General features: G+C 42.3%; 2 protein-coding genes across 5 annotated transcripts in view; one reads left to right on the forward strand and one right to left on the reverse strand.

The window, feature by feature from the left end:
* Nachra3 (nicotinic acetylcholine receptor alpha3 subunit) overlaps positions 1 to 10,479 on the reverse strand; it is a 68,737-nt gene extending 58,258 nt beyond the window's left edge. For both annotated transcript variants that reach the window (XM_076897588.1, XM_076897587.1), the window contains exon 1: positions 10,065 to 10,479. The gene's annotated coding sequence lies outside the window, so the exon portion shown is untranslated. The remainder of the gene's footprint in view (positions 1 to 10,064) is intronic.
* Positions 10,480 to 12,638: 2,159 nt separating this feature from the next.
* On the forward strand, positions 12,639 to 14,875 carry LOC143425320 (uncharacterized). 3 transcript variants are annotated; one of them, XM_076898031.1, is made up of 6 exons: positions 12,639 to 12,822; positions 12,918 to 13,004; positions 13,177 to 13,417; positions 13,483 to 13,689; positions 13,793 to 13,924; positions 14,624 to 14,875. In XM_076898031.1, exons 1-6 carry the CDS (start codon positions 12,650 to 12,652, stop codon positions 14,822 to 14,824), a joined length of 1,041 nt encoding a protein of 346 aa, XP_076754146.1. In that variant the 5' UTR covers positions 12,639 to 12,649; the 3' UTR covers positions 14,825 to 14,875. The 3 variants fall into 3 exon arrangements, with proteins under 3 accessions (XP_076754146.1, XP_076754147.1, XP_076754148.1); XM_076898032.1 differs by lacking the exon at positions 13,793 to 13,924; XM_076898033.1 differs by lacking the exon at positions 13,483 to 13,689.
* The last annotated feature ends 122 nt before the right edge of the window (positions 14,876 to 14,997 follow it).

Genomic DNA, 14,997 nt, shown 5'->3' on the forward strand with positions numbered 1-14,997 from the left:
TTAAGATGGAGAACGGGGAAAGTAGTTGGCGGACGTTAAAAAAGTTACCAACTTCTCCAGAACCTAATTTCGCGCAATTAAACTTGTAAAATGTTATCCACCGGCGGGCTCGATATCCTTTCGAATATCTTTAGCGAGGAGTGAAAATCGCTAGGCCAGCTTCCCTCTGTCGGGTTAAACCTCTGTCTGTGCAGAAGCTTAGATGTGCAATATTATTGTGGAATATTGTTATGGATTTTCGAGTTCTCAGGTTTTCAAGATTCAGAAGACGAGGGAAAAAGAGTACCAAGCACGTGTAGGTAAATTGGCGAATAAAAAAAAGCGGATCAACGAGTAAAATGACGGGAAGTTTAAAGCCAATATACACAGGTTCGGTTTGATACCCGCGTGTATTTTTACGACGCATTCCGCGATGCGCGACGCGGAGAGCGTGTTCGCGAATACCCATGAATTCTTCTTTATACCAGCTTTTACGAGACTCATTAAACAGTTAATTTTCCAGCTGCCCCGAGAACAGAAATTTGTTTAAGGTAATTTAAAACGATAGTAAAGTGCGATCCAATCCAAGCAGTCACCTGGAATCCGTACTAATTGAAAGAACGTTTTCCTGGCAATTTCATGGGCGAAGAGATTCCATTAATAGGCGTTAAGAATATGCTAGAAAGTATTCGTAGAAGTGAGTATAAGTAGAATAATTAGAATGAAAGAAAATATCACAAGAAATCGTGCAGAAATCAGCCGGGTTTCATATAAAACCACTATTTGTAATTCCTCTAACCCCCTGCGACGCGTCTTGGAAAACGCCCCCTGCAATCTCGAATCCCCCGTCGTTCTCGTTTCATTCAGCCACTCGCCAACGCCATAACACCAATCGAATTACTACAACAGAGAGAACAGACGAGAATTCCCAGGCACAGTCGACCGGAAGCAGAGGAGAGGGTCGCACGGGGGAGAGCGTTCGCACTCGCGGGCCACGGCCGCCCTCCTCGCTTTTACGCGACCCTCTGTGTATTCGGAACACTTGTAGCAGATAAACTCCAGACAAGAGTTGACAAGAGAGACAAGAGGCTGCGCTAGACTTTCTCCCCGAAAGCTTTGAGCCCGTCTGATGCCGCGGCACAAGCCCCGTCTCGCCCTTTCTGTCCTCACCCTCGGTGCCACCTTTTGAGGTGTCCATTGTCACCGGTTGAATTTCTTCCTCGACTGCAGTTTGCTCGCAACTAAATTATCCAGGCTAATGGAGAAATTAACCTCGAGACGTCTGCGAGGTGCATTCGGCAGGGCAGAAAAATGTCGCTGGGTAACGCGCGACTGTTTCCTACCCATTTTCCCTTTGAGGATCTCGCGGTACTCGTGTTCCTCAAGGCTGACCCGTTTTCCAAGAAATGTACAATTGGGTTTTTTATGCGTAGCATGCTATCCTTTCCCTTCCTTTTTCTCGTTTTTTGGTATTCCTTTATAAAAAATGAGACCACCCTTTCGGACGCTAGAGGGTTCTTTGGGTACGGTGTTGTTCGATGCAAAGTTTCATGGTCGTAATTAGCAATTTAAATGGCACTCTGATTCAAATGGCCCATTATCTCCGTACGAATGAATCTTAAAGGAGCGTGTTAAAAAAAAAAGAGCAGCTCCGTATAAGTAAGTTCGCGACTCTCCACGGCTTGTTACGATCCTCCTATAGCTCGGATCTTTTTCTCGTAAAAGATTCATGAACATCGAGGTGCGCCAGTTGGTACTAACATCGTCGATGAGAAACCTGGCCGTCTCATTAGCAACACTTTTTCGGGACAGACAAATTTTCATCTTGGCAATCGTATCGAGCACATTTCTTCTAACTTCTAACGTTAATTGCATAAAAATCTCGGCTGAAAAGTTGCCTAAATCGTTTGCACCTGGCCGTAAAAATGGCAAAGACGTTGCACCCTCTGAGCGTAGGCGGAACGCAATTAAGGTTGTTAAAAAACGGGTATACGGGATAAATCGAGTCAAAAATCCCGGTTAGAGCGCAGCTCCGTGGAAGACGTCGGAGGCCGTGCAAGGGAAGAGCAATTTTATTGCGCCGTTGTGCACCGCTTTATGCAATTACGAGTCGTTGTCGGGGCATCGTGAAAACACGTCGTTCATCTTCCCGTGCCCGCGCATACTTTCCCTCCTCGATGCTCTCGTATAACCGGATAGTTGCTTTTGTACACATTTCACGAGAGAGAGGGAGAACCGGCTCGCTCCGTTGGAAATTGAGATCCTGTTCAGCGATTGTTGCTAACGGTCCTTTTGTTAACGAAAATCTCGTTCCAAGTAAACAGATTACTACGGCCGGCTTTATAAAATGGAACGCTGTTGCGATTGTTTCGATTTTGTATCCCCTACTTTTATGTCAAACACTAACGAGCAACTTTTATTTAACAATCGCCGATATTGTTGTTTTCATCGAAAAACAAAATTCCATCAGAATACGCTAAACGAAAGGAAAATTCTCTGGAAAAAAGATAGTGTCAAGTAGCCATAACGAATATTATAATAATAAAATGTGGAATCGAGTAAAATTAAATAGAAATCGCAAAAATTCCACAGCGAGTCACGCTTAATTCCTATGGAAAATATTAAAATCTTTGCGAGTGCAAAGTTAACCCAGATTCCATTTTTCGCAAACCTAAAATAAAACGCACGAGATCATAGAAAAAATTCGCTGGGAAAAAGATTTCTCCATTCGCTTTGTAAAACAGATCGTACGTTTACATTACTTTCTAAATTTGACGAATCCTTATCTAAACAGAAATTCTCGTGATAAGTATTCCAATCGAAAACTGTAGAATTACAGAAAATCGAATGAAAATCGTGGAAATGCTATTCAATTGTGAATCATACTTAATTTCTACGAGAGAATAATGCTCGGATCGCGGCAGAAACATAATGAGCCCATATTCAACCTTCCAAGCTCTGTTCATTCAAATCTTTGAAAAAAGGTGAAAAGAAAAAAAGGATCGATCCGATTCCTAACTACTGACAGTACTCGAGTTTCGATTGCCCGGTATCCATTGGTCCACCCAGCTACCCTTTCCGCGGCGAACATTGGAAAACGACCAGCAGCCAGCGGGTTTAAACCCGCGAAATGAATTTATCTCATCGGCGAACGATTCCGCGGTGATCGTCCCTTGTTTCCTCTAATTCACAAAGCGGTCGATTTCCAGAGAAACGATATCTCGTTTCGTTGCTCGCCTTTCAGCGTCGGTCTGGAATAACGATAGGAAACAATAGCGGATGCGTGGAGGACAAAAGAAGGGAGGGAAAACAGAGCGAGGGGGGGTGGCGGAAGGAACGGAAAAAAGAAGTGAAAGCCAACAGCGACAGGGAGTAGCGGGATGAAAGGGAGGGAAACGAAAGATAAAAAGGGTAAACGGGGATAAATACGCTCGAAAAGAGGAAACGAGTCCGCGAGGGACGAATGGATGCGACGGAAAGATGCTGATCAAGCTGCAGCGTATAATTTAGCTTTTTCAGGGAGCTCGTTAACAATACAAGCCTTCGTTCACCCTCCCTAGATGCGTCTTGTTATACTTTAAAAAGGATCACTAGAAATCTGTCCCACTTTGCTTTGGAAATAGAAGAAACTAAAAAGAATTTTTAAAGAACGTTCGTTAACTAAAAATTCTATGATGAATCACTTATTTTGATCACAAACGTTGAGAAGAAACGCGAACAATAATTGTTGCAAACAATCGCAAGTGATAAATTGGAGTCGCGTCTAAAACTACATGATATTTGCTGCCAGGATTATCACGTATGGACGTTCCTTTGGGTTAGATGGAACCGCAAAATGGTCAAGGCAACTCGGTGGTCAGCAACACCATCTGTTTACGCAAGTAAATCCCCTGTACACGGTACTATGTCGCGTCTTCCTGTTGGAATGAGGAATTACGCGTCGAGGAGGCTTCACGCTTGTCCATTACCCGCGTGATTACCTCGAACCTTATTCCACGCCTATATTTAAACGGAGGAAAACGTTCGCGAAGCATTTAGAAAACAATTGCTGTTGTTTCTCTAAGAAATATTTTATTCCGTGTTCTTTAAACACTTATCGATCGAAAGGCATAAAGGCTCAGCAGCCTCTTCCTACCAAATTCATCTATCAAACAACGAAAACCGTCCGAGGGGGTGGGAAAAAAAGTATTATCCGACATGATCCATCCCGCAAAGGCAGCGAACAACGCGATCCACGACATCATGATAAATAATAACCCCTTCTTGGAAAGGAAACTTCCTTTCGGTTGACCAACAACCAAAGGGTATCCGAACCTTTCCAGCGGAGAATTAATGGTTTTTCTCGCGATGGAACACGCGCGTATCTTCGGCAAAGAAATCGAAGAGAGCTTCCCATTCTCGAGGGAAAGGGAAAGACCGATATAGAGGGGTGGGCTTAAGCGTCGATCGGGCTTTCTATGAAATCGGAAGGGCTTCAATGGGTATTATTACGGCATAAGGGGAGCGTGGCCCGTAACGACGGTAATTCCACTGGTCGATGAGCGATTGTGACCGACCTTACATGGACGAAGATAAGCAACACGTGAAAAATCTTTTCGCGTTCACATGCCGTCAGACTAGTCTAACCTTATCGCGAAAGCTTTAGAGGAAGCACCGGCGAAACCATCTTCGCCCTTATCACCACCCAGTCTGCCCGTTGCCATCGAAAACTCGACGGATTTTGCTGGATTCCAAATGGAAATATTATTATATTCCGAAAAAGTATTTGCGAATATTACGTGCAAAGTGTTTCAAGATGATAAAATTGATATAGTTATTCAAATGGCACGCCATTGCCCATCCAATTGCTGTTTAATTGTACGCATATAGTTATAGAAATTGTACGTACAATTTCTTCCAATTTTCTTCTTCCAGCTAATAAAAGTTTATTGCGTTCGGTAGGAGAATCGAGCGAATATCAAACGGTAGTAGGTAAAAGAATTTGCTGTTGAGGGAAACATGCAGTTTACCCATGATTCGAAAATCTGATTCCGAGGTTCCGGCGAGTGGGAGACGGGATAGACTTCAACCATAATTTTTCGTTTCCTTTGTGTCCCGAAATTGGCCGGCATTCTTTGCAAGTCTCTCACGCAAACACAGGGTATACACATTTCGCTGGGACGCAATCTTGAATATCTTTTATCCGCCCTAAGTCTCCACGACTGTCCTTCTTTCTACCTCGATAAAGGAGAAGAACAACGAAAGCGAATATTCCGCGAAATTTCCTAACGTTTATTTTTTTTCCTCCCATTTTACCATCCCTCGCCTCGTTTTACGAGTAAAGCCAACATTCCCACGATATTTCCCATTTTAAATCGACCCAACGTGCATCAATGCCGCGATTGTTCCAGTTAACAATCAACGAGTCAAGTGCACCGTGAAATTCGGAAATATCGATAAAAATTTGAATTATTACTTTTCGACGGTGAACTCGACCGCCTATGCATTTGATATCGGCGTAACCGAGATTCGTTTGAGCAAAGCCCGTTATAAAAGAATTTACAACGGCATTCCGGTGATGTAAAAAAAAAAACTTGATACACGAATCGTTGCCATTTGAACGTTCAACTAATTCGCGGATGTGTGCCGACTACACCACGCAGTATTTGGAAACATTAAATCCAGTAGCAAGTGACGAGGAGGATGAGCAGCATCCAGAGCGGACGGCGTCCAGGAAATCAGCACGCAACGCCGCTTCCGGTTCCGCGGGGCTCCTGCTTCCGAGGGCCGGAAATCGCAAAGCCAGCCACCCGCCGCTTCCGGGCCGTTCGTTAACAGCGAATCTTCGCTCGGCGCGGCGGACTCGCGTGAAACCGTTCGTGCAACCCGTGCCGATACGCCGGTGGAATGGCTAAGTAGGCTGTTAGCGCAATACGAAAATATATGCGACGCTGGCTGCAGGGGTAGCTACTCGGAGCCAGGAGTCCACTGCGACACAGGGCTCGCTCCGCGGCCGCGCGCTGGGTCAAAGGAAAACTTTAATTATCGCGTTTTAAAAGTCCGACTCTAGCGAAACTAAGTACTTCGGCCCCCTTTCCGTTTCGGAATTCAGCTAATATCGGGCTGCTGGCCGAGCTCCGCTTTAATCTACCCAAGCCGGGTCACTTCGAAAAATGATACCGCCGCCACGTGACGTCCTTTGATACACGCTGAGAGATGGCCACTTTGTTTGAGTACAGTGATAGACGACGATGAAGTTAACGAGGCAAAAGTAGTGGAAAATGTGTTTCTGTTTCTTCGATTTTCCGGGTGGAGTGAAATATTTTTGGCTATGTAACGTTGGAAATATGTGTAGAAATTGGAAACGTAGGATTAGCCTGGTAATTAATTAAATGCCTTAGATAAGACATTTTCGCTAAACAGGACAGAGTTGATAAACGATGGTCCGGTCTATAGAGTTTAAGGGAGAAATTATGCTCGGTTCTGGAGCTTGGAAGGCGTACCTTATCTCGCATTCTACTTCACTTACTTAGCATTCAAAACAGGATACATAATAGAAATATTCCTACCATCTATTACATAATTCTTTCTGGAAATATTCCCAGAGACACGATGTTACTTAAACTTCCAATTGTGATGTCTCGTTTGTGTCTGACGGACGGACATCTGAATCCAAAAGACGAGGCATTAAAATGTTATCAGGCGTCCCATCGTGACGAAGCCATCGCACCGTCAACGATAATGTTTCCTCCCTCCTTTGACGGTGAAAATCGGATAGAAATCGATACGAACTAACCGACGATTTCCTCTGTTTTTAGCTCCGAAAAAGTGCTAAAGCACTAAAAGCTGTGTAACATACGCTATCGTCCCAAATCCATCGACACACTAATACAACCAAATTTTTGTCCCACATTTTCGATCCAATTCCTTTATCTAAAATCGCATCGCTCGCACGACACCCGAGACAACCGATAATTTCTCGCAGAAACGACCGGCGCTAAAGAACTTGATGGGCCAAAGAAGTTAATTGCGCGTGACACAAATCGTGTCTACGAGAAAAAAAGGGGGTGGCGGGATTAAAGGGGTTTCCATTTAAATAGGTTGTCGGGCGAAATGAAAAAAAAAGAAAATGCGGAGGTGCACCAGGAACGGATAAAAGGGAACTGGGTTAGATTAGGTCGGTCGTAATGGGCGGTGAAACAATGCTACGCGACCAGAGCTTGGACGGAACCCTTTGATTGTGCGTAGAAAATGTCGTCGATTCAACTGCGCCTTTATCGATCAAATTTCTCTCGAGCGAGCACCCAAGCATCGGTGGCCGAAGCATTCGTACAACGTGCCCTCTCTCCCTCCCCTCTCGTTACTCCTCGTCCACCGTCACCCTCGACTGGCCATGCTTGTTTTCCTTTCACCGGGTGCATTTCAAAGAGTGCATAAAACCGCTATCAGGAATGTTTCTCCCGCGTTTATGCTCGCGTTACTCCCATGCGGTAATACCAGCTAAGGTCTCCTAAAGCGCTGTGCCGTGCCATTGCAACGTATCGTGGCTGAGATTTAAGACAGCGTAATTGCACGACAATCGACTAATGAAGTGAAACATGGTTCTTGGTAACCATCATTAATTATTTCGAAATTAACGAACAATATTTATTAACAGTTTTTATATTAAAAAGCTGATTGGAACAAGAAGCAAGCAGAGATGGACAACTGAAACGAGGACAGCGATAAAACTCCAATTAGGAATAATTAACGAATCTTCTGACAGTGGGCGATAATCATATTCGATAAATCTACCGACTCGTAACCGAGCAAAATCGACGTTGTCGTTTCAATAGGACAATGATAAATACATAAGTGAGAAGGATACCGCGCCACTCGAAGTAGTAATTCCAGCGATAAATCCAACAATAGCGTTTAACCAATTATCACGAGCGTCCCCTAGAGAATCGTATAAACGTTTAAAAGGCACGGGAACAGTTAACCAATCACGCGTACCTAACATTTACCTCGAAAAATATTATTTCTTAAATGTTTTATTTAATACACGTCCCCCAATTGCAGAGTTTTAAACCAAACTTGGCCATACGAGCCGATACTAAGAAGCTTATACACAGGCTTCGTTTAATATACGCCAGGATATTTAATCGTTCGTGTGAAATTTCGTAGGATTTCCACTTCCGGCGCAATCAACAAGACCGATCTCCATAAACTCGGAACGCCACGCCGAGGTTCGAGCAATTACGGAATTCCGCGGACAAAATGAGGCCCGGATTCGACAAGCGAGAATTGCAAGCGTTGCGAATACGGCTTAAATTCGCGCGGACTGGAAAGAGCCCGTCGCATTTCAGCCGGTTTTAATGAATCACATTTACCTATTTATCTTACATGCTTTGCCGTTGTCTCGTTCAAGCGATGCGTGTAAAATTCAATTTTACGTTACAAACACTGTTTTGTAGGCGATTTTTTTAGATGAGAAGGGGATATTGCGCTAAAAGAAGTAAAAAATCATGTTTATCCTTTAATCCTGCAAAACGTATCACGGTTTTACCCATTTTTCATACTTATGGTCCAGTTTCCAGCTATACTCGTATATTTATTTTTCACCGCGTGAGAAAAGAAATAATGGTTTTCGTACAGTTATTTGTGAATACAGAAAAGCATGATTCTCGAAAGGTTGTGACGTTCAAATAGATGTGGAAGCGATACAGAGGGAAAAAATCATTTGAACCGCGTAAAGTAATCCTTTTGTGCCCGCCCCGTTATGCGTTTAATAATGGCGCACTTAATACACAGCAATGGCCGTACCTGACGCGTATGCAAACTAACCACTCAGCCGCTAGTCCATCGTTAATTAGAAACGCGGCGAAAAAGAGGATACTTCCCGCGCAAAACTTGTATGATCGGTAAACCGAACGGGACAACCGGTAAAGGGCCGCTTTATGAGATAAAGTGGACGACGTCTGACCACTTCTATCGCATACTACTTGCGGAGCGCTGGTAGCGAGTCACTTTCATCATGACAATTCTTTGTCACCAACTTTGCACAATGAAGTTTTTTATCTTGAAAATTAACTCTAGGTGATATTTGAAAATTAAAGTGTTAATTTCATCAAATATCGATCGCCATTCTTTCCTTTCACCTGAAGTATACTCGAAGATTAACAACCTAATTAATGTCGTTAATTAAGTTCAAGTGTCGTTTGCACGCATCGAGAAATATTTAAAAAAAGAAAAAGTAGTCCAGGAACGAAATTGATATGTATTCGCAGTATAGTCTGAACATTGCTGCATTTCTTGAAAACTTTCGAACGATCCTTCTTTTCGCGGTGTAAACACAAGGGCGTTCCGAAGATTCCGTAACTAGGTTAACCCTGACAGAATTCAGGACGTTGCACATCTAACGTCAGATTTGTAAAACAGTCCAAGAAACGGATTATACTTTATATTTGCCCGCGAAACCGGTAGCGGGAACGGAAAGCGTAATACGAATATTTACGTAATTTGCCCTTTATAACCGTGCACGCGGTAAGAGAACTCGGCAAGGACTATTATCCTCTGTCGCTAAATTAGGTAGATTTAAGCACCGCACGAGTGACTGTAAACTACGAGACTACTTAACGCGAAACGACAAGTCTATCTTGAAACTGTTTTTCTTTCTTTCACGTAGCAGAGGCATCAAAACTGTCGGTCGCATGCAACGCGGTTTCTCACTTTTACGGATGGGCGGTTCAAAGATACGAAACTAGGTTAATCTTGATAGGCATGGAATTCTCCTTGGGATTCCTAAATCAACGGAGGCACCGGGAACACCGATAGATCGATAACTTCATTCATCCGTATCGGGTGAGTTATATCAACGAAAATCACGGGAACAGACGAACCGTAAAAACGATCGCGGGCACTAAGAAGTGTAACTGAATCGTACCAGCCGACAATTCTTTCGCCGGCGCGTTTCAAACGAATCGCATTTTCGCGGCATAAACACGAGGGCGTTGCAAAGGCAACGCAACTAGGTTAACTCTAACATTCACAATGATACACGAACAGTCTTGGACGTACGTGAACAAATATCGCATAGAAAGAAAACAGAGATGTCCTTTACTCACCCGCGAAGCAGCTGATCAGGACTGACGACGACGACGTCGGCGGCGCCGATGACGATGGCGACGATGGCAGGTTATAACCTTTGATTCCACCGTGATCGAGGATCCCTCTCGACAGGTCGACAGCTCGAGATATCATACGCGACTGTGAAGAACGCTACAAACGAGAGGCTAGAACGCGGTCCGAACCGCGTATCGACTCGACGACTGCGGAAATACCACTCACTTCACCGTTCGCCACGAGCGTGCACAACGAAACGATAGACGGACATACGATGACAACGGCGACGACGACGACAACGACGACGACGACGACGACGACAAACGACGACGACGACGACGACGAGCAAAAGGTAGAAAACGTTACCCTGCTTCCACCACCGACACCGCCCTCGCGCCTCGCCACACTCACCGCGGTACTACGCATGCGCGACGCCGCCTTGATAGTACGCATGCGCACGTTTCTCACCCCGCACCTGTTTCCAAGCTTTTGTAGCGAGACATAGAATTCTCACGTATCGCAAAACTTTCGGAAGCACATTAGAACCCCGTTACAATGTTTCCGACATGTTTCTGTCACCTTTGTCGATCTCTGCCCTTCATATTTATCAAACATGTAGCTTAAAGCACCGCCGCTCACGCGGCTGCAGCTTGCATACGAACATTTTATTCAAGTTAGATTGCACGATTTCAAGAACATTCTCCGCGACCGCTCCTCGCTGTTCACAGTATTTCTTCATTGAAGTATTCGGTTTTTCCGGTTTCCATTATTTTGTTTATCTTTAATTAGAGGACACAGAGTTTATTGTTGAGGATTATCAGATTATCGTAAATTAAATCCGGTAAGAATCTAAAACGCCATGCTCCCTCGGGTTTTTGCGGCCACGAGAATGCAAATTAGGAGTAATTTGAAGTTAGCGCGCGCAATAACGGAGTACGCCGGTTTATGTACATGTTATCTGATATAAGATACCTTTGCATCCTTGATGACGAAGAATATTCTCTCTAACTATTAGTAAACGTTGTACTAAATTTGTGATAAAAAAAGAAAACATTTCTTATTAAACTCCTCTTTCAAATCTATTAACATGAAATTAATATTAAGGAATAGTTTATCCTTTATCTCTCTGTTGCATCCGCTGCAGCAAAAATTTATCAAAATACCAACGCATTTTTTACAAGAAATGAATTAAGAATTCATAAACGTCGCCATACAGAAACAGTCTTGAGACAAGGCTAATCTTGAATCGCAACAACGTAACCTTTAGACAATGCAGATTCGATTAAAGTTCAAAGTACGAAAAAGTTTTCCAATCAGAACGGAACGTGTTCCGGTGGGCCTCTCGTTCCACGACGGCTAACCAGCCGACAGAAACAATCGACGAATGGGGGCGAAGGAGGAAAGTTGTCGAGTACCCACGAGATATCTTGCCCAATGAATTCTTCGATCGAGCTTTAACATGGGAGGCTATCTATAACGCCTGCTGGCTGCTTAACAGTTCTCAACTGGACCTTCTCCCACAATCTCCTGTCTTTTTCTGTACTTAAAACTTTCAATAAGGGAAATGACTCACCTATAGCTGTAATTAATAAATATCTTCGAATGTAGAGACTTACTGTTCGTACAATATTGAGTCCTTAAGAGTTCCAGTCTTTTTTGAATTTAATCTTAAAATAAAGAAAAACATTGAAAAAATACGATATAATCGTTAATTTAATGGCAAGGTTACCTTAAATTTATCTCAAGATTACTACATAAAATTATTTCTTCGTCATATTATGCGAGTATAATGTTTACATTCATAACATGGAAGGAGACCAGGAAAACGAATGTTGCCTATGGTGGAACAGAAACAGAAATTGCCAGACACCGCAAAATTTCAGCGTAAGGACGAGTGGTATAAATACAGCCCAAGCTACAAGGCACCTCGACGTTTGTTTCCACGGGCAACGTGCGGCGATGGATCAAACCGTATCACGTGTTTTAATGCTCCGCAAGCCATCTTTATCTAGCAACATTTAGTTGCATCAGAAACGCGACGTATCACGATTAGTTCTATAGTCACGCGTACGATGTATTTTCTGGTCATGAATTTCGATTAACCAGACACCGTTACATTTTTTCTTTTTCTTATCCTCAACGTTTGGAACTTTAATTTAGGTGAGAGCTAAGAAGTAAGCAACCGCAACACGTCTACCTGCTAAAAATGGGAAGAAAAAGACGAAGGGAGAAGAAAGGAACGATACGATAATTGCGATTTTTATCTCACAATTTGCCCATGAAAGTACGCAACCCATCGGGGAAATCTTTCTGATGGCACGATTTGCATTTAAATGAGATTAGTGTTACTGCAAGACGTTATAAAAGCATACCGCTAATGACTGTATGTGGCCGTCAAAGAGTGTAATAATTGATCCTTGATGAATGGACTAACTCTGATGATGGACGAAAATGAAACGGACAAAAGTCGTTAAATCGTAATTTGACGGATATCAGGCAAGACGTACGAAAAAATTCAATATTTAAAGAGAAAAATAAGCAAAAGGAACGCATGAATATCGTGACGAGATAAAAACACGGATACCGAATGATCATGCTCACAGCGAATAGTTCATCACGATTCCCCGCGGCAGAAAGGCCAACAATTTTAACTACCCTCGACGAATTCACGAACGCGTTGGCCATTTACCACAATACGTTGAAAAAACCTACGCAACATGATAACGATATTCTAGACGACTGCTTACCCTTTGACGTCGAGTACGTTGAACGAAATATTAATAATAACCGGAAAATCTAACAAAACACTTGACGGAATACATTTTTCATGTTACATATTTGTGCGTCTGTTGTAGCGACTTGGAAGTATCGAGCCCTGAGGAGCTTACAAGAATGAGGGGAGCGAAAGAACGAGCCATCTCCAAGAGAATTTATGAAAACAGGTCGGAGGAACGCGTAACAACTTGTTTAATTAGTTATAGTAATAATTCTAGAAGAATGATGTGTAAAAAATTTAACTACTAAATTAAGAGTCTGTTGGAAGTTTATAATTAGTTCATTATCCACAATTTTAATTACACAATTTAAAAGAAAAAAGATAATTGTTTTCTATAGTTTGTACATGACAAAAATCATGGAGGAACTAAAAGAAGAGATCCGTGAACAGGGAACTTTCGAGATATTGACTAAAGAGATCGAAAAGATCGTATCACGCGAAAAAGAAGAGAAGACTCTGTTGTTGGAGCAAGAAAGACTTACAAAAACCGCGGTACAGTTACAGAAAATAATTGCCGAGGAGAAGGTGGCCAATGAGCAGAGCAAGATGCGAATACATAACGAGCTCTCTGAGGAACAGGTACTCTAACGACATTTTTCACGGGAAACGCGTTGAAAATTTTAATTTCCTGTTTGAAATAATAGTGCAATATAGAAAAAGTGAAATTAATCGCGGACGCGGAATTGGAGTATGTTACCGAGTGGGAAAAAGCGAGATACGAGCAGAACTCGTTGCGTCGTGACATGGAAATAGAAAAATTGGAGAAGATATTAAATGTCCGACGTATGCGCGAAACAAATGAACAACGCATTCACGAAGAACTGACGAGATTCCTACTTCAAGAAACAGCGGTAACGATTACGTACAATATCAATTTTGATACTTATGAAATTACTACATAGTCTGTTTTCTACTGCAGAAAAATTGAAAGTAGATCATTTTTCAAATCGATAGATGTTAGAGAAGAAAACCAAGGAATGGGAGAAACGATACGATAACGAAAAGCAAATGTACGAGAAGGAAATCCAGTACCTACGTACTGAGATAAAAACACGTCAAAAGGAGTTTGATGAACTTAAGGAAGAGGTAGCTCCAGTTTCATTCCAAACAATAGAACTTTATTCTTCTATGCACTTCCTCCATTTCGTCTTCCTAGAATGAATATCAGTTTAATCAAGTTGTTCAAATGAAACTATCGATTCTTTTTTCAATCTCTTTCAATACGACTTTCTACAAACTTACCTCATTTTCACTTCCTTTTCCCTTCAGTACGTTTTCCAGATAAAATGCAGAAAGGTAAACATAGTCAAACAATATAAATCTTGCAGTTTTTGTCCATTCGCGACATTTACTCGACAAAGTGTGAAACGTACCAGAAAAGAAACAATGTCTACGGTATAAGCACTGTCATGGCTTATTAAATATTCCATGCGACCTGCTGATTTACTGCATCCCGGTCGCGTTAATCCTATTGGAAATCAAGCCTCCATGGGTTGCTCCTGTAAGCTTAGAATCTACGTGCAATGCGGAAATTCTGCTAGAAGATCGATAACTCGTGTCAAGAACCTGTTTGTGGCTATTCTAAATTCTACGTGAATTTTTATCGATGCAAGTGAAATAAGAGCAATCTGGTCCTACCCGATTTTAATAGTTTCAATTAAAAACTAAAGTTAAAAACTAATTTTGTACTTTTTTTGTAAGCAATTATCTTGTTTTTTTTAATCATTCAACAGTAAAATCTATAGATATAAAGAAATCAATTCAAAATCGATGTCCCTATTGCAGTATCGTTGTAATCAGGAATTCATAGACACGTATTTGGCGGAGAAGGAAGCAGTGAGGAGCGAAATGGAGCAGCGTGAGCGCATGCAAAAAAGCGCAATCAAGATTCAAGCTTGGTGGCGAGGTGTTATGGTACGCCGGAAGTTGGGGCCGTATCGACCTGCGGAGAAAAAGAAGAAGCGTCAGACTAAGGCGAAGAAATAACTCTTTCTGTTTGGCTCTGACCCCCATCCCTTTAATGCTATACAATGCAAATGTATGGTCCTCATTCTGTATAACAATGCTCGAGCGAAATAATATTTATCCTCTAATAAAGTTTAATTTCATATTATTAAATATGACTTAAGCGTTCATTATACATAGATAAATAGATTAAA

Source organism: Xylocopa sonorina, chromosome 7, assembly GCF_050948175.1.
Source record: "Xylocopa sonorina isolate GNS202 chromosome 7, iyXylSono1_principal, whole genome shotgun sequence".
Lineage (NCBI taxonomy): Eukaryota > Metazoa > Arthropoda > Insecta > Hymenoptera > Apidae > Xylocopa > Xylocopa sonorina.

Excerpts from the sequence above, each read along its gene's own strand:
- LOC143425320 (XM_076898031.1), top strand. The coding sequence starts at position 12,650 with ATGATCATGCTCACAGCGAATAGTTCATCACGATTCCCCGCGGCAGAA. Across the intron at positions 13,418-13,482 it reads ACGAGCTCTCTGAGGAACAG|TGCAATATAGAAAAAGTGAA; the intron begins GTACTCTAACGA and ends TTGAAATAATAG. Across the intron at positions 13,925-14,623 it reads TTGATGAACTTAAGGAAGAG|TATCGTTGTAATCAGGAATT; the intron begins GTAGCTCCAGTT and ends TCCCTATTGCAG.